Genomic DNA, 20,708 nt, shown 5'->3' on the forward strand with positions numbered 1-20,708 from the left:
GCCAGTCACTCCAAAAATGTGAAGAACTGCGCTTCTTAACTGAGCCACTGGAGAGCGCCAAAGACATGAGGATCTGCAATGGAAATCTGATCACTCCTCTGTTATGCTAATGCCTGCATATCAGCCACTACAGATGCGGAAACCGGTTCCTAAAGTTATTAGAACTTGGCCAGAGGGTGCCATCTTGTCCCTTGAGGACTTTTTTGATCAAACTGACTGGAACATATTCAAGGAGGCTACCACATCAGAGGGCCACACAGACTTAGAGGAATATGCATTGTCTGTCACAGGTTATATCAGCAAATATCTAGACGATATTGCTGCCTCACGTACAATATACATTACCACCAACCAGAGGCCCTGGTTTAATGTAGAGGTCTGCTCCCTTCTCAAAACACGGAATGATGCCTTCAGGTCTGGTGACAAAGCAGCATTGAGAGAAGCCAGGAAACAACCTCACTGTTGGAATAAAAAGAGCCAAGGCCACATAGAGCAGGAGAATCTAGGACCATTTGGAGACCAATAACACCCAGCACTTGTGGAAGGGTTTAAAGGAAGTCACAGACTGCAACAGCCACATCACTGCGCCTGCTGACATCCCTACCTGCCTGCTGCTGAAAAATTTATATGCACACTCTGAGGCATCTAACAGCACCCCAGCTAAAGAGCTGTGGTTCAGAGACAACAATCTGTCCCTTAATGTCAGCAAGACAAAGGAGATGATTGTCTCCTGTGGTCCAATCCCCTCTGCATGTCAATGACGCAGAGGTGGAAATGGTCCAAAACTTTAAATTCCTTGGGGTCCACATCACTGAGGATTTCACTTTGAGCCAGAACACCACCTCCTTGGTTAAGAAAGCCGAACAACAGCTCTACTTCCTTAGGAGACTCAAGAAGGCCAGTATGTGCAACACCATCCTGATGAACAACTTCAGGTGTGTGGTGGAGAGCATTCTAACCAGTAACATCACTGTGCGGTTTGGAAGCTGCTCTGCTGCTGGCAGGAAGGTCCTACAGAGGGTGGTGAAGACTGCTCAGAACACTGGGTCCAGTCTGCCCTCTGTGATGGACATCCACAAATTGCGATGCTTAAGGAGAGCAACAAACATTGTGAAGGACAGCTCTCATTCCTCCACTGGTCTGCCCATTACCGTCTGGAAGAAGGCTCAAGAGCATCCGAGTACAGACCACAAGACTGAGAAACAGTTTCTTCCCCCAGGCTACTGAACTGCACTGCCTGAAGCCCCCCACCCACAATCCCCCCACACATTTACATTTACACACACTCACAAACACACACACTAGGAATCATCTGCTACCTTTATATATTTTCTTTTCTCTTATCTAACCCCCTACTTAAATATGTTCTTCTTGGTTGGTTAAAATTAATTTGTACATATTTATATTCAGTATCCTTGTCTGTCTTTTGCACTAAGAATAACTGCTGTCTGCGCCTTTATTGTGCTTTGGACTATGTTTGTGCAGTTTTATAGCTCATATCATAGATTTTTTGATGGATTGTATGTCTTTTTGGCTCATAAAAGCGTGGATTGCTTCTGAACCAGTCATAATATGATCAATCTTTGCAAAGAAACGGTTATTGAAGGATTGGGCAGTTAAAAACACTTGTACCCAATTGCAAAATCTTGAGTTAACAGTTTCATTCATTAACATTTTGAATGTCATGACTGTTTAATATATTTTATGGTGTTGTTGGGCTTACAGTAAGCTAAATATATAATATGTTGTATGTGCATTATGTGTAAACCCTGAAATTTAGTTTTATACTGTTGTGGAGCTGGTACATTCTCTTCCGATTGAGTTTCAAATATGGCTGTGTTTGATTGACTGCATGATGTTAGCTAATCATAACAGTGGGTGTTAACACAGACGTTTAAAGGAAGCGCTTATGCCAAAACCAAGCGTTTTAGACAGAGGGCCAGAATATATTAATATATTAATAAATTATGACTGCTTTGGAGTAAAAAACGCTTACCTCGTCTGTATACCTGGAGTTCAGTTGTTACAGAAACACTAAAACCAGCCCGTCTGGCACCAATAATCATGACACAGTCTAAATCACTGAAATCACATTTTTCCCCATTCTGATGGTTGATGTGAACATTAACTGAAGCTCCTGACCCATATCTGCTTTATTTTATACATTACACTGCTGCCACATGATTGGCTGATTAGAAAAACCAACAACATCTTTATCAAAGCCTAAACAGGAACTAAATCTGACAGCATTAGGGTAATGCACATACAGTATATGATGAGTCTACATAAAGGCAATTACTTTTTTATCATTTTACATGATCTTATTCAGAGAAACAAGTGGTAAAAGTTAGTTTATTTGTTTCTTAGTGTTCAGAGATTTTACTCACATAAACACATTCTATTCTGATAAACTTCAGAGTTTCTTGTGCAGCTTCGAAAAGAATGTTCATACAAAATCTTTTTGACTTGTACTACACATACTGTAAATAACTAAATTGGCATTATATTCATGCTGGCCCCCACACTGAGCCTGGTTATTTTTCTCTATTAACCAACATTTTATGGAGTTTTGTGTTCCTTGACACGGCTACCTTTAGCTTGCTCACTGGGGGTCTAAATACAACTATTATTTAATTATTCATTTTAAAGCACAATTTACACTCATATATATCGGAATATTATGACTCTAAGACATTACTATATTACAGCTTATTTTTCTGTTAAAACATAATTTTCTGTAAAGCTGCTTTGAAACAATGTGTGATGTAAAAAGCATAATACAAATAAAAATTACTTGACTTGATTTTGGCATTCACCAAAAAGTGGACCCTCATCCACTGGTATGCATGACCCAACAAGACCCAAATATCAATGGAGTAGAATAAAAATTATTATTCTTTTTTTTTTTCTTTCCACAATTGGTTTGTATGAAAGCAAATGCCATCCTTTCTCAACCAACACATCGACAACACACATTGAAGTGGACTCAATTGTAACTCTAAGTTTTGGTAAGAGATTCAGATAGAAAGTGCAGTAAAATTCAGCATTAGTCATACAAATCCATAGTAGTATATATGGAATACTGTTTTCCAAAATAAAATATGCAATTAGCATTTCTATTTCTGGCAAGATTAATGATTATTTATTCTGACAACCAATGTAAGGACATTTATTTTACAAAACTGAATTCCAAAATGTAAAAAGATCAGTTTTACTGAACGCCACTCTCATGCAACATGAGGTCATGTGACAGTTCCAATCAAACTTATATCAAACAAATCTTCAAATATAGGTACTGCATTAAACGTACTATGCAGCTTTTTACTTTAAGGTGAATTGAGAATGCCATTATGATAACTTTTGTTTAATGTTCAGAAAAACCCCTTCTGGTGTTTCTTTTTGATGGAGTGGTAATGAGCCCATGAAGCAATTTGTGTAAAAGCAAAATGGTGAGGATACAAACAGTTTAAGTAAAACTTTTACAGAAAAATAAGTGTCATGATGGTAATGACGTAGTGTTTCGGAAATGGCATAAAGTGTTGTTGATGAAAATAGTTAATAATGTGGTACATAAAAATGGATTAAAACAGAGACAAATGACACAACATAAAAGTAGCCCATGGAAGGAAAAGTTTGGTGTCAGAGAATCAAATTCAATAACATCAACATTAAAACAATATAATGGTAAGCAAAATTCAAATACAGTGGACCAGCCAATGAATTACAACTCTATCCATAGGATAGACTTGTGTCTTTATACTAGTTCTGTTTTGGTATGTTTTTTATTTACGATACTGCAAACCTGTAGGCCTTTCTTTTTTTTTGCGCTTTGTTTTGCAAGATATTCCAATTTGCTTTTTAACTTCAATTAGCAAACGGTACATCTTCAGTACCTTCCCAGCCAGAATCATTGAGACAGTTTGCTTGTCTTTCACTCCAAACTGATGGTATTTTTTTCTTCCTCAAGAAAATGCACATTTACAGTTCATGGAAACTTGCAATGTTTTGCATTTCCTTTAGTCAAATTTTCAGAAAAGTGCATTAAAATGGATGTAATTAAATGGATGATGGAATGAAAATAGTTGGATGGAAACACAGCCAGTGTTGTCCAAATCCAATATGGTATATGGTATTTTTTCCATTTAAGCTGCATTTGTTTTTAAATTTTCAGCATTGGCGACTCCAAATGGAAAGCAGAGTATACCTCTTTTTGTATTTTTCCATCTTTCTCTGAGATTCTTCTAGATTCTTTTGGATTGCACTAAGGTCACGATAGACTTTTGTTTTGTTTGCTTTCACTTTTTTCCGTCCTCGTCTGTGAGGTGTTTTATGGTGTGCACTTGAACTTTCAGGACATTCTTGGAAACATTGAGCATCATTCTGTCCCTGTCGCTGGTCTATTGGAGACTCAGGGGGCTGTTGCTTGCTGCTGTTTTTCCTGTCTTCTCCTAACACTAGCTCTTTTATTTGGTTGGTTAACCATTGTCGGCATTTATGTTTTTTTTCCCCCCGTTTTGAAACCTGGAAGATTGTTTTAAGCTTTCCTGTCTCTTTTCTTTTTCTGTATCTTTCCTTTTCTCTTGCAAGATACTCCTGATATTTCACAGGATCTTGCTTGACTTTGTCTCTGTATTGGCTAGACTGTTGTGCTGCCATCTTGGGGGCCATGATATCTTAAAGAGAAATAGTGAAAATTAAAGTTTTTCATCATAAATATGGTCATAAGAAAGCTTAATCTCTAAACATCATAATGAAATATAACAAAAAAATCCCTACATATTATATTAGAAAATAAACTGATAGGATGTCATTACCATCATCAGGTGTCATTTCCATCACAACTAGAAATGTTTTGGTATAATGTCTTAGTTTTTGGGGAAAAAGGAAGCTAGCTCATGGTTGAGCTAATACTAATTTGAAGCTAACATAGATGCACTTTAAATACATCAAAATAAAGCAAAATATTCGTCTATTTTTGTAAAATATTGCATCAGGTTCATATTTGGTAATTACGGTGAATAAGTATACTCTTTGATCCGAAAGAATAAATTATTAAATTACTCACATTTGTCACCATCAAATCTCCCAAATCATGGCAGACAGTACTCCTCTGTCAGTTATTATTTCCGTGATTACCAATTAAACAAGTGTTACCCCAAATGTTCCCCCCAGAAACAATATGCTGTGATGGTAATGATGACAATGTTGGGGACAGTAATATATTGTCCAAAAATATATACAAACTGTACAGATGTAAAATAAATTTAAACTACTATGAAGACAATGATAAATGTGCATGATTTGAGTTTGTCAGCAAAGTATTGGAGTTAAAAAAAAGGAAGACAATTTATTTGGTACAATACATTTTTTCAAGGTAAAATAACTATTGTTGTTTTTAATTACTAAACAGTTTGTTTCATAGTTAAGTGTTTTTAGATTAATTTGTGGTCCAGGGACATAAAAGCACCTCCAATTGGAGAATCACATTAAGGCAAGTGCCTTAAATGTAAACCACTGTTATATATGTTTCAGATTTTTATATTTTGTAAATCCATGAAACATGAATATTTTTCAATTTGATTCAGGAAAATAGACTGTTTTTCTGAATAAACTGCTCTTGTGAGGAAACCTATGGAGGCCCAAACCTGCATAAATAATAAATGAATAAATGTAATAATAAAAAAATTAATAAAGGAATAAATGTCTTGATAAAACAAATATAATTCGTTTTTAATTAAATGTATTCCTAAATTTATTATTGTATGACTTTATTCCTTTATTATTTTATATATTTACTTTTAACTTTATTTTTATTCTTTTTAACTTTTAATTATTTATTCATTTATTTTGTATATTTGTTTTATTTATGTGTTAATTTATTTTTTATATTTATTTATTCCCACATATATTTATTTCCATATTTATATATTCCCATATATATGTATTTATTTATACATTTATATATTTTCTGTGTGCAACATGGAAATGAGGGAGGCGGTCCTTGCGAGCTCCAGTACATCACTGGATGAGAGCTCAATAGTACTTTCGGAAGCAGATGGACGTTCCACCTTCACCCACTGACTGGCACAGATTTTGAATATGCAGGGAAACGTTTTGCAGAGAGTTTAACAATCCAGCATACAGCTCTCCTAAAACATCAATAAGCACCACTACTCTAAATGAAACATAGTTATTTGATTTGTGTGAAGCTATATATGTGAAGAGTCAACTATATATTTTTTTAATTTTTTTATTGCAGATGTATACATACATAAACGACCAGGGAAATGAAGCATGGTTGTATCTTTTACAATGAACAATCATAACAACAGAAAACAATATTATGGATTTGCAGACATCAAAATATGAAGTTATATACGCAGAAAAAAAAGAAAAGGACAAGGTTAAATCATATCATTTATGAAACTTGCTCATTTTGTGGTTTTGTTGAAGAAACAGCTCCCCATTTATTTTGTGATTGTAGAATAACCAATAAATCTTGGACTGACTGATGTATGACTCTTATGTTTTTAGCCCCACAAATAGCTATAGTTTAAACGCAATATGGCCATGACCTAACGTCACATCAAAAAAAGTCAAGAGTAATCGAGCACACACTTCAATCTACAATAAACCAATGGTAAGCAGGACCCGCCCACATCATTATCATACAAGAGACAGAAATGTAAGAATAAATACAAAAATAAATAAATGTGGGAATATTTAAATATAGAAATAAATACATGTGGGAATAAATAAATATAAAAATAAATGAATAAATAATAAAAACAACAACAACAAAAAAACAAAAAAACAAATGAAAGAATACATTTTTTTAAAAGAATAAAAATAAAAAGAGAAAATAATAAATAAAAAGAGAAAATAATAAATAAAGGAAAAAAAGTCATACAAAAATAAATTCAGGAATAACTGTCTTTAAAAACTAATTATATTTGTTTTATCAAGACATTTATTCCTTTATTTATTTTCTTATTATTACATTTATTTATTTATGTATTTATTTATTATTTTTGCACGTTTTGTCCTCCATAGGAACAGCTCCTCGCTCTTCACCATGTTTTACACTAAACAATCTTTTAGAAGTGTACTACGAGAAAATGGCTGTTTTGTAAGAGAAGACGTTTGACAGTTTTGCGACGGGAACGTGTCAGTTTACGGCTCTCCAAATTCATTTGTATGGTATCCGCAAACGGTGACTTACTGTCGTAGCACGCTTGTTGACTGATACGCTCTCTCATGGTAAAAACGCGCAGTTTGTAACAGAAATAGAAGATCTCTGATTTTTTTTTAACACAGTGACGTCATCTTTCAGCGATTAAGCGACAGTACTCTCGTAGCATGTTATGCTAACCGACCATTCAAACGAGGAGTAGATTTTGGTTAAAGGTCTGTATCACATCTCAGATATTCAAAAAACATATTATAATAAAATTCAAATGTTTAAACAATCGCAATATTAGTCTATTTATATGGCACAATGAGATTTGCTGGCCATCTGCTAGTGAATGCTAAGCGTTTAAGCGAAACTAGACGTTCAAAATCATATAATTATGTATATTACTAAAGTTGGTGAATTTAGAGTGTGGTTTTGTATTTAAAACGCATGTGTATTTTGTGATACTTCATCTTTTGTTTCGTAGAACATGTGTGGAGCACATTTATCTCAAATGAGAAGTAATATTTCACGATTGTTTATTTCAGTGTTTTTGGTTGTCAAGCAGATAATATGTCACTATATGATGATCTGGGTGTCGCAACCAGCGACACTAAAACAGAAGGATGGTCGAAAAACTTCAAACTGCTTCAGTCTCAGCTGAAAGTGAAGAAAGCTGCTTTGACTCAAGCTAAGGTGGGTGTCAGTGTGTATGTTATGCCTGATAATGCTTAAGTTTTATGAGAGAGAAATTAACTTGAATTCCTTTGGCAGACTCAAAGGACGCGGCAGTCTTCTGTTCTGGCTCCGGTTGTTGATCTGAAGAGAGGAAGTTCTGGAGATGACAGACAGATCTCTGATACACCTCCACACATTGCTGCAGGCATGAAGGTAAACAGTGTTTTTATTACTGTCCGAACACTGGCATCCAGAGTCCCTGTGTCTTCCTATGCATATTTGTGTCATTGTGTCACACTCACAGCATCATATTTGTCTCTCTGTGAAACAGCATCCAAACTCACCCATCCAGCAAATGAATGAGGATTCCACATTAATGTGTTTAACTGTACACTGCTAAGAACATTGAACGCTATATTAAGTAAATGCGCTACTTTTACCATGTGTGCCTGTGGTTTAGGACCCTGTGTCAGGTGGCTTTTCGTCTGGAGATGTGCTGATCCCGTTGGCTGATGAGTATGACCCCATGTTTCCCAACGACTACGAGAAAGTAATGAAGAGACACAGAGAAGAACGACAGAGGCAGAGAGAGCTGGAGCGACAGAAAGAGATAGAAGAGAGAGAGAAGTATGAGTCAGTTCTACTTAACACACTCTTGGAAGTTTGCAAGTGATCCATTTATTCAGACAGTGCAAATAAACTCAAACAATTTGCATGAAATTGAATGCGCTAGTTGGTGGTTGATTTTCTAGCATTAGTTAAAATGTGCATTAAAGCGATGCAAACAGCTTTTTCGTGACCATTTTTAAAGCGCAATGGCAATCCGCTCATCGGATGATATAGGTGTGCGAGAGCTTGACGTGACTGGCTCACTAAAGGGCCGACCGTGGCACACAATTCTTCAAATGTAGCCCTGGTTAGTTGAAAGTGCTTCACCCATAGATCGTCATTAAATTGGGTCCTCACAATCCACCAGAACTGTTTTGATTGTGGGCACTCCCAGGTTTATGGAGGCTTTTTGTGAATGGGAATAGCTATTTGTGCCCTCATTATGTGAGCTATTGCACTTAATCTGGGACTTCTCCTGGCATCATTTAATAACATAATTTACAATTGCTTTATAACAGCAAATACAAATCTCCCAGAAGCAAAGAGTTCATTCAGCTGCTCCATGACCAAAAGGCAGGCTTCCTCAAGAAAATGCACATTTACAGTTCATGGATACTTGCAATGTTTTGCATTTCCTTTAGTCAAATTTTCAGAAAAGTGCATTAAAATGGATGTAATTAAATGGATGATGGAATTATTATAGTTGGATGGAAACACAGCTAGTGTTGTCCAAATCCAGTATGGTATATTTACATCAGTAAATGTGTGTGTGTGTTAGGAAACGTAAAGAGAGGCATGAAGGAGGAGGAGGAGGGGGAGCTCCCAGCGGATTTTCACGTTTCCCAACAGAAGTTGAATCGGACGAGGAGGAAGAATATGATCGAGAAAAGAGGAAGAGGAGTGAGTGCCCTTTGAAACATTTCTTCATTTTTGTCACCTTCCTAAAATAATGTCCTAAGTCATTTTTTGACAAAAATGATTTTTTTTGGCCTAAATCATCTCCGCTGGCCACCTCTGGTAACATTTCTGAAAAACCTGAAAAAATTACTTGGGACATTATTTTAAGAAGGTGACTATTTCTCTGTATTTTTTAAGCTTTTAATGTATGTTTGTATGTCAATGTACTCCTTTAAGTTGACAAAATTACGTTTTAGCACTTGCATCGATCAGCCACAACATTAAAACCACCTGTCTAATATTGTGCAGGTCCCCCTTGTGCCTCCAAAAAGTGCCAACCCATATAGCCAATAGCATTCTGAGATGATATTCTTCTCAACAAAACAAAAATCATCCAGTGAGCAGCAGTTCTGTGACGGAAATGCCTTGTTGATGAGAGAGATCTACAGAGAATGACCAGACTGGTTCGAACTGACAAAGTCTACGATAACTCAGAAAACTGCTCTGTACAATTGTGGTGAGAAGAATAACATCTCAGAATGCTTTTCTGAGATGCGGGTTGGCGCTGTTTTGGCGGCACGAGGGGGACCTGCACAATATTAGACAGGTGATGTGGCTTTCTTTTCCAGGACAAATGAACTATAAGGTGACTCATCTTACACTCAGGGGCGTATACATTTTGTTTTTTAATAAAATACTGTAGAGAATGAGAGAGTCTCTCCTCTCAAATTAAAATGGCACTTGTCTCTGTGTCTTAAACTAATGTTTTTTTTTTGGGTATTTAAAAACAGGACAAGCCTTTCAATATGACCTGCCCCAACTTCTTGTTTCAGTAGGAAATATGCCATCACAAGAAAATAAAACTTTAGTAATATTGCCATGATCTTCAGTGTGTTGTCTTGTTTATATGACACAGGTATGGTTGGAGCTGCCATTGCCCCTCCGACATCACTAGTGGAGCGAGACTGTAAGTAAAATACTGTGCGAATAAGTCAGAATGTGATGATTTGTGGGTGGGGTGTTTCTTTCTGAAAGTGAGTCAGTATGTTTAGATGCAACAAGATACCTTTGCAGTTGTGCTTTTGAGTGGTGGTTACCAGATTGTGTTGTTGTGTTGTGTCCACTAGGCTGCAATATTACTCCACTGTGCTGTCTAATTAGGTTGTGGAATTTGTGGGTTAATGAAAAAGGAAGGAATATAATTTTGTGTGTTTTTGCCATGGCAGTATCATACCCGTATGAAGAAGATGGTCGGCAGAGGTCAAAAGCAGCAATCCCACCTCCTGTGTTTGAGGACTCTGACAGACCACGATCTCCCCCGGGACCCACTAATTCATTTCTGGCCAACATGGGGTGAGTACGCCCTTCCAAACGTCATCCTTACACTTGTATCTTTTATAGAAACTATATTATTGTTGGCTGCTGTTTGGGTGAGTCAGTTCAGAACACTTAACAGAAGAATTTAGATTGTTAATGAATTCATCCAATTCATTCAGAATTTTAGTTTAGCCAACAAATTTAGTTTTAAATAAAGAATGTAGATTTAAACAAATAATTCAGAATTCCAAATAATTTAGATTTAAACCATTTTAATTTCCAAAGTTTAGATTTAAACAAAGAATTTGGGATGTCAGATTGTTTTAAGAGTTGCAGAGTATTTAGATTTAAACAAAGAATTTAAATTCTAAAGAATTTATATTTCATAAAAATTATATTTAAACAAATAACTTAGAATACCAAAATCTTTAAAACTCCAAATAATTATGATTTAAATGACTTCAATGTCCAAAGAATTTTAATTTATACAAAGTAAGAATACTTTAGAATACCAGATCATTTAGAATTTAGATTTAAACAAAAAAAATTAATACTAAAGACTTTACAATTCCAAATAATTTAGATTGAAACTGTTTAAATTAAATTGTTAATATTTAACAGAATTTAAAATGCCTGAATTTAAAATCGCAAAGAATTTAAAATTCAAACATTATTTCGATTTACAAGTTCAATTTAAACAGAATTTAGAATCAAAAATAATTTTTACAATTACAAATTCCAACAAATTTAGATTTGTAAAAAAAATTTAGAACTCTAGTAACTTTAGAAAAATAGTTTTCAAACAAAGAATTTAGAATTGCAATAAATGTAGCTTTCAAAAAAATTGATTCAAACAATTTAAAGATAAGACTTTAGAAAAAAGTTGTAATTTTTGAATTAGCTAGCTACATTATTTAGCATGAACTATCAATGAACAATACTTCATTTAGATTAATATTGTTTAATGTAAATATCAACATATTCAAAAAAAAAATTAAATTAAAAGTTATATGTGGGAACATTAATGCATCATGAACTAATATGAATACTAAAATGTTTTATATAACATTATCCCTGAAATCAGATTGTGTTTGTGTGTGTTACAGTGGTACGGTGGCTCATAAAATCATGCAGAAATATGGATTCCGGGAAGGGCAGGGTCTGGGGAAACATGAGCAGGGCTTAAGCACAGCACTGTCAGTGGAGAAAACCAGCAAACGTGGGGGCAAGATTATTATTGGAGACTCTGCAGAAAAGAGTGAGAGCACACACATACCACGTACAAGCCCACGCATTATTGGCCCAAGTATACATTCTTGGTTTCTTGTTCCTTGTTGATGTTCTTTTGAGTATCATGTTTGTTTTCAAACTTCATGTCTGTCATATTTGCACAAGTCACATGTCCACAGTGCATGAGTTTGTTCATTCGTGTGTGTGTGTGTGTTTCAGCGTCAGGATCCAATCAGAATGTGGCAGATACACATGGGGCATCAGGTTTGGCTTTATATGATTTGCTGTTTCCCATATCAGTCTTTTTCAACATTTGTTTTTGCATCTGTCTGGATGTGTCATAATCATTTAAATGGACACATTGGTGCTCTTATTTGTTTTTGGGAATCAGATACCACATACAGTACCTGTGTCAACAGTACCTACAGTTGAAGTCAGAAGTTTACATACACCTTAGCCAAATACATTTAAACTCAGTTTTTTCTGTCCTGACATTTAATCGTAGAAAACTTTCCCTGTCTTAGGTCAGTTAGGATCACTATTTTAAGAATGTGAAATGTCAGAGAGAATTATTTCAGTTTTTATTACTTTCATCACATTCCCAGTGAGTCAGAAGTTTACATACAATTTGTTAGTATTTGGTAGCCTTCCACAAGATTCTCACATTAATTTGCTGGAATTTTGGCCCATTCCTCCAGCTAGAACTGGTGTAACTGAGTCAGGTTTGAAGGCCTCCTCGTTCGCACATGCTTTTTCAGTTCTGCCCACAAATGTTCTATCGGATTGAGGTCAGGGCTTTGTGATGGCCACTCCAATACCTTGACTTTGTTGCCACAACTTTGGAGGTATGCTTATGGCCATTTGGAAGTCCCATTTGCAACCGAGCTTTAACTTCTTGGCTGATGTCTTGAGATGTTGCTTCAATATATCCACATACTTTTCCTTCCTCATGATGCCATCTAATTTGTGAAGTGCACCAGTCCCTCCAGCAGCACAGCACCCCCACAACATGATGCTGCCACCCCCATGCTTCACGGTTGGAATGGTGTTCTTCGGCTTCCAAGCTTAACACTTTTTCCTCCAAACATAACGATGGTCATTGTTGCCAAACAGTTACATTTTTGTTTCATCAGACCAGAGAACATTTAGATATTTGTCTCTATGTGCACTTTCAAACTGTAGTCTGGCTTCTTCCTTGCTTAGCAGACTTTCAGATTATGTTGATATAGGAATCATTTTTACTGTGGATATAGATACTTCTCTACCTGTTTCCTCCAGCATCTTCACAAGATCCTTTCCTGTTGTTCTGGGATTGATTTGCACTTTTTGCACCAAACTACGTTCATCTCTATGAGACAGAATGCATCTCCTTCCTGAGTGGTATGATGACTGCGTGGTCCCATGGTGCACTTGCGCACTATTTTTTTGTACAGATGAACGTGGTACCTTTAGGCGTTTGGACATTTTTCCCAAGGATGAACCAGATTGTGGAGGTCCACAATTGATTTTCTGAGGTCTAAAGACTTGACATCATTTTCTGGAATTTTCCAAGCTGCTTAAAGGCACAGTTAACTAGTGTATGTAAACTTCTGACCCACTGGAATTGTGATATAGTCAATTAAAAGTGAAACAATCTGTCTGTAAACAATTGTTGTAAAAATGACTCAAGTCATGTACAAAGTAGATGTCATAAACGACTTGCCAAAACTATAGTTTGCTAAAATTAAATCTGTGGAGTGGTTAAAAAATTAAGTTTTATGATTTCAACCTAAGCGTATGCAAACTTCTGACTTCAACTATAACTTCCCTTATATGGGCAAGTGAGTCAGAGATGTTATTATCAGTAATGACATTACTGTTTGATGTCTTTTGTAGAGTGTGTGTGTGTTAAACACTTTCTTGCAATATTTCTTTCACAATTTTTACCTTGAGATAGCTCATAAGAAACATGACACAGGTTGTTTCCTGTCACAAATTCATTCACCATTACCCTAGTAAATAAAAGTGTGAAATGTTTGTAGTATATTTATATGAAGCTGTATGTTTTGTTATATAAATCTAAATTGAAATATTATATTAATGTTTATTTTTAAAGCGGATTCTTCAAAGAAAAATGAGGCCAACCCTCTTACAGAGATTCTCAAATGTCCTACAAAGGTGGTGTTACTGCGGGTAAGCTGTGTATGTCTGTGTATGTGTTTGAAAACCATCCAATCACTGCCAACCATGTTGAAATAAAATGTGACATTATACAATTCTGAATCTATGTACTGATTACATGGTTTCATGTTTGCCAAACATGTTGAGTGGCCCAAACATCATCTGCAGCCTGAAACTGAACTTTTGATCAGATTTCAGGAGTAAATGCACTAGGCTATAGGATGCTCCCTATTTAGTGAATGACTTAACGTCCAGTATGCTGTTTGTCTTCACTGGTCTCAGAAAAGTTTGAAATTAGGTCTGGGTGATACATCGAATAGTCACAAGATAATCGTGATCATTTTGCTTGCAATTTAAAATACAACAATATTGTGAATATTGCGAAGATTTTAATGTGGATTTGTATGGCCAAGTAGAATTAATATTTCAAAGGTGGCTATTTTGAATAAATGATAGTTCTTCTGATAAAACAAAAACACTTATAATATATCAGAGCAAATACACGAGTATCGAGATATATATCGAATATTGTCAATTTGCTGAAAAATATCGAGAGATAATTTCTGAAGCCATATCGCCCAGACCTATTTGAAATGCACTTTATTGTCATCCTAACTCCATATAAAGCCTCTGAAAGCAACATTTTTCAGCTTTTGGATGAACCCATTTATTCTCAGTGTGAAAATACATAGTAAATATATAGGAATGCATTAACTAATGTTAATGAATAGGAAATCAACGGCATGCTGTTGTGCATGTTACTCGGTGCAGCTGAAGTTAACCCTTTAAATGACAGTCTAGAGTCTTGTGGATAGTATTCAGTCCGATTTTTATTCATTTAAATTATGTGTTGCATATAGCGCACCCAAGATACAACGTCCATGCAAGTGGACGCAGGGTCGCATGAGGTTAAAAATGTCATGTGAACTAATAATTATACACATACAGGTCAGAACGATGTGAAGCAGCTGATATTGAGGACAGTTTAGCAGAAACTTTCTTGAGATTCATCTACAGTGTAATGCATCTGCACAATGTTTGTGTGCAGAACATGGTTGGAAGAGGAGAGGTTGACGAAGACCTGGAAGCCGAGACTAAAGAAGAGTGTGAGAAATACGGCAAAGTGGTCAAATGTGTGATCTTTGAGGTGAGGGGCATGATTAGCATGTCAGTGAAAGTTTTCATGCTCTCATATGTAAATTGTTAATCAATGGCTTTGGTTCTCAGATATCAGCTGTGCCTGACGAAGACGCCGTTCGCATTTTTCTGGAGTTTGAGCGGGTCGAATCAGCCATAAAAGGTGATTACTGTTAGGACACTGTGTGGGTGGGTGGGTATGTGGTCTTTGTTTAAGGTGTCCCAGATATCACTTTGTAACGCAGGTATGTGTGTGAGGGCCATCCCTGAGGTGTTATATCACCTGGCTGTTTAGATCACTTCCTCAATGGAACCAGCAGACCAAACCACTTGAATTCACTTTCTCACTCACTTTCAATCATTGACTGCAAACATTAGCTGGATATTAAGCCATAAAAACATTTTATCCTCAACAAGGACAATGAAAAACCGGGATATGTTACTTGTGAAATGTACATATTGTAATGATTTCATAAAATGAAGCAAAGAGTAAATGAGAAACTTGATTAGCGTCATCATGTTTCAGGTACGAATCCTTGCAGAGTATTGAAAATGATTATTATATGCTCTAATTTCCTTTGGGAGGACAATGAAGTAAAACTCAAACACTTTTATTAAATAACAACAGAACTTAACTGCACCATCTGGGGGAAGAATTTGTATTTACAGATATGATGACCCCAAAAAGTATTTGGACACTTATGCCACACTTATTGCATGATGTTATTGCATTAGTTACAAAACATCAAAACAAGTGTCTTTTAAAAACTCATAGCATTTTTGATTTCCCTTTTTGATTTATAACTAGTAGCACCTAATAAACCAAATACATTTAAGCAAATAGTTTTCCTAAAAACATGTGGCCAGTGGGATTAAGATGTGAAATTTTAAATAATACCAAGCTATAGAAAGTCACATTGACTGAACGTTTGATAAGATTTAGGAGTGAATGGACTTGTGCATAGATGCATAGAAAGCTAGAGGATGCTCCATTGCTCCCTATTTAGTGAAGGACTTAACCTCCAGTGTGCTGTCTGTCTACACTGGTCTTAGAACAGTTTGAAATGCACCTTATTTTCATCCTAACTCCATATAAAGCCTCTGAAAGCAAAGTATTTCAGCTTTTGGATGAACCCATTGATTCTCAGTGTGAAAATGTACAGTGAATATATAAGAATGCATGAACTAATGTTAATGAATAGAATCCTATTATGCAGCGATAACTAAATAAAATCTAAAAACGAATTATATTAAAAAAGAAAAATAACCCACAGATTTGTTAATGTGGGAAGTTATTCAAAATCACTAACATGTTTTTATGGCAATAATGTCCCACAGTACACGCATGTGTACATCATGTTTATCCGGGTGCTGATGGGCAAAAAACGAATGAGGTTTTTTAAGTGGCATATCAAATGAAACTAGAGAGGCTACTGTTTACAGCCAATCAGGTTTCAATTAAAAAACCTAAAGAGGTTTCCTACCAGAGGCACTTTTGTTGGCTCTGCATCTGTAGAAGTGCATCGTGGAAATCGATGTCATGCTGTTGTGCACGTGACTCCCTTAAATGAAAGCCTAAAGTGTTGTGAAAAGTATTCAGTCAGTTTAAATTCATTTCAATTATGCGTTGCGTATAGCGAAGCCACGACACATTCCACAAAAAGATTTTTATGTTTCAAATTATAAAACAATAGATATACTGTTCAAAATTTAGACAAAATGAATTTGTACATTTTCTGGATGGCAAACATTTTTGGATCATATCCATAGGTAATGGTCGGTACTGTGCTAGGACACCTGTGGTGTAACTTTGGTCAAACTCATTAGAAAAATGGTTTAGTTAGTTCTGAGAAAAGCTTAAAAGTCATTTGTTTGCAGATGCCACATTTGGTTTGATATTTTATTGCATGTATTTTATCCATACATTATTAAGTGTGACTTCAGTGTTCAAAAGCTTTTCCGGGCACTGTAAGTTAGGAATCTGAAAACAGAGCAAGCCTGAAAAAACACTCTCTAAATCTGGTGTCACCTGTTGGGATAGTTACAACACCTGTTTCAGCTTCCATTGGTTGAACTGCAATTTGGAGAATGAATTATCAGGGTTTGTATGCGTCCTTAGTCTCCAAACAGTTTGACAACAGTATTTATGTTGTCAACTTTAGTGCTTGATTTGGTTAGACTGTTAGAATCTGATAAATGTATCCATGTATGTTTTTTCTATTCCCTTCAGCTGTGGTGGATCTGAACGGACGGTACTTTGGAGGTCGGGTGGTGAAGGCCTGCTTTTATAACTTAGATCGGTTCCGTGTTTTAAATCTGGGAGATCAGGTGTGAGTGGGGAATCCAGACCTGCACAACCAGGATAAAAAAAAAGCACCTGGAGGGAATAATTAATCTGTCTGTATATATCCCCTTGTAAAACATTAGCTTGTGTACTCTGTCCCACAGCATGGTTTGTAATGTGGATTTAATTTGTTCTCTAATTTTTTTTTTATTGATTTTAGACTGTCTCACATCACTTAAAAAAAGTATTTTTGTCCTTGTGAAAGACCCCAAAAATAAACGATGTTATTGGGAGAGTAACTATTTGTGTTTATTCTGTATTAAAGATGCTCTTGGATTTCCACTTTACTTTCTGGAACGTGCTTCAAACGAAACAATGAATATCTTTAAAAGTTTTGATGTCACTAACCTGGCAAATCTGGTGATTATTTTGAAAAGAATCTGGCAGATCTGGTGTATCAACACGTAACTTTGTGAACACAACTCTGTTTCCAGGCAGACTGGTAAAAAGTCCTGTGTGCTTCCAGTCATGGAAGTTCCATCAAACCAGCCAATCAGATTAGGACAGATTAACTTCAGAAGGTGTTTTCTAGTTTTGTGTGCTATGTGCATCAGATGTTAGAGCACGGAATGTGGGCTGTCTGTGGGCATGTCATCTGAGGCTGAGACTAGCCACAAGGTTTTAAAAATATTATTCAATGGTATAAGTGGCCCTTGAGTTTCTGATGCGACCAATGGTTAGAGGTGTAAATACAAAGTATAAATATTTTGTTCATGTACAGCACTTAAGTAAATTTTTTGAATATTTTTACTTGTATTTAGTATAAATATTTGTACTATTACTTCACTACATTTTAAAACTGAAATATATTTTAATACTTTTACTTTGATATACTGTATTTCTCCAGACACGTTTGTTACTTTAACAAATAAACACAGCAACAACAAGAAAAAAAATGGCTGTAAATGTAAACCGCTCAGTGATTATGAAGGATCTCACTAAATGAGAGGTTTTCAAGTGTGATGGCATCACAATGGCTATGGTTGTTTATGACATCATGTAGAGGCACAATTATGACAAAATAGATTCACCATTATGACATCATGGAGGCACCATTGTTGCATAGATCCACCATTATGACATAGATTCACCAGTATGACATCATAAACTGCATTATGACATCATAGAGACACCAATATTACATCATAGATCCACAATTATGACATCAAAAAGCATTATTATATCATAGAGGCCCCATGATGACATCATAAATATCCCATTATGGCATCATAGAGACACCAATATTACATCATAGATCCACAATTATGACATCATATAGGCACCATTATGACATTCTTGAAACCCTGTCATGAAAACTGTATTATTGCATCATAGATGCCCCGTGATGACATCATAGATCACCCATTATGACATCTTAAAGATCCCATTATGGCATCATTATGACATCATAGAGGCTCCATTATGACATAATAAAGATCCCATTTTGACATCATAGATCAACTATTATCACATCATAGAGGCACCATTATGACATCAGTTGAAAATGATCTCCTCAGTCCAGTTAATTATGTTTACAAAATCTGATAAATTTTGTCAGCCAACATAGTAGCAAAACATTTAATTAGTCTTAAACAGACAATTTAAAGGTAACAGCTAAACATTTAGCTGTGGGGTCAGCTAACTACAGGTTTGTTTTACTGTTCACACTGATTATTATGTTTAACATGCCCACTAACCATGTGTACTTGGTTTGTACAATGTTCTACAGTAGTTCCTACACAAGCTTGATTAAAATAATAATTTGAATGGGGTGATGATGAATGAGTTCTGGTTCATGATTTATATAATCAGATACACATGTCCCTGTGTGACTCTAGAAAGTAGGAAACCTACATTCTTCTGTGACATAATGATGACTCCCGCGAGAGCTTGCTCTCTGATCCACACACTATTGATAGACTTAAAGAAAGATGGTTGTTCTTAACGCATGCCTTGGCCTGAACAAAAATGAGGCGTGTTACTCAATCAAAAGGTTATTTCAAAACATGTAGTTTTTCAAAAGCATCTGTTGGCATCTGTATAGGTTGTTCATGCATAATATATTAGTTTTTTTTATCAATCTAGATTTTAGGTTAAAATGTATATGAATGTATAAGGAAAAGTGTATATGTTTTACACTATTTGAATCACCTTTTGCCTTAGTGACAATGTTTGATTAGTCATTTTAAATGCTGTGATGCAGCAAAAAAAAAAAAAAAAATTAATATACAAATATTCCATGTACTTTCAATCTGAGGCCATAAAAGCATAATATTTATCAAAAGTGTGTCTTTAATGCTATATAAAATAGTTTTAGAGGGTGTATAGCACGTCACATGAGAGGACATGTCAACTTTCCAAAAGTATTTCATGCCAGGTACCTTAATGCATCACCACAAACAATGTTTGCATGTGTTATCATGTAGATACAATAGCAAAAAAAGTATGTGAACCTTTTGGATTTACCTGCATTTATGTATAAATTTGTCTTAAAATCTGGTTTGATATTCATCTAAGGTACAATGATGAACAAACACAATCTGTTTTAACTCACAACACACAAATGAATGTATTGTTCTTGTACATATTGAATACATAATTCAAACACTCACAGTGTTGGTTGGAAAAGGTATGTGAACCCCTAGGCTAATGACGTCAACAAAAGCTAATTAGAGTCAGGAGTTGGCAAACCTGGCATCTAATTAATGAACCAGATTGGAGGTGTGGGTTTGAGCTACTTTGACTTATAAAAAGCACTCCATTTTGACTTTGCTATTCATAAGAAGCATCTGCTGACATGGACCATGCCTCACAAAAAAGAGATCTCAGAAGACCTATGAGCAAGAATTTTTCTTTTCAGAAAGCTGGAAAGGGTTACAAAGGTATCTTGAAGAGCTTAGATATTCATCTGTCCACAGTTAGACAAAGTGTCTTTAAATGTAGACGATTTAGTACTGTGGCTACTCTCCCTAGAAGTTGCCTTCCAGCCAAGATCACTCAAAGGGCACACACATTGAGGAATGCGCAATAAGGTAAAAAAAAGAACCCTAGAGTGACAACTAAAGAATTGAAGGAATCATTGGAACTGTTTAACATCTCTGTTCATGAGTCTACTATACGGAAAACATTAAACAGGTATGGTATCCATGGCAGGTCACCCCA

At 35.6% G+C, this 20,708-nt stretch overlaps 1 protein-coding gene across 2 annotated transcripts; it reads left to right on the forward strand.

Moving 5' to 3' along the window:
- The first annotated feature begins 7,303 nt into the window (after positions 1-7,303).
- On the forward strand, positions 7,304-17,819 carry rbm17 (RNA binding motif protein 17). Of its 2 annotated transcripts, none has more exons than XM_052118653.1 (13): positions 7,304-7,407; positions 7,723-7,870; positions 7,949-8,065; positions 8,313-8,479; positions 9,240-9,361; positions 10,275-10,325; positions 10,585-10,711; positions 11,782-11,933; positions 12,125-12,169; positions 14,001-14,077; positions 15,114-15,212; positions 15,293-15,365; positions 17,433-17,819. In XM_052118653.1, the coding sequence occupies exons 2-13, from the start codon at positions 7,748-7,750 to the stop codon at positions 17,534-17,536; spliced, it is 1,257 nt and encodes a 418-aa protein (XP_051974613.1). In that variant the 5' UTR covers positions 7,304-7,407; positions 7,723-7,747; the 3' UTR covers positions 17,537-17,819. The 2 variants fall into 2 exon arrangements, with proteins under 2 accessions (XP_051974613.1, XP_051974612.1); XM_052118652.1 differs by having other exon boundaries at positions 7,743-7,870; positions 17,433-17,818.
- Positions 17,820-20,708: the final 2,889 nt, after the last annotated feature.

Source organism: Xyrauchen texanus, chromosome 45 (genome assembly GCF_025860055.1).
Source record: "Xyrauchen texanus isolate HMW12.3.18 chromosome 45, RBS_HiC_50CHRs, whole genome shotgun sequence".
In the NCBI taxonomy this organism is placed as follows: Eukaryota; Metazoa; Chordata; class Actinopteri; order Cypriniformes; family Catostomidae; genus Xyrauchen; species Xyrauchen texanus.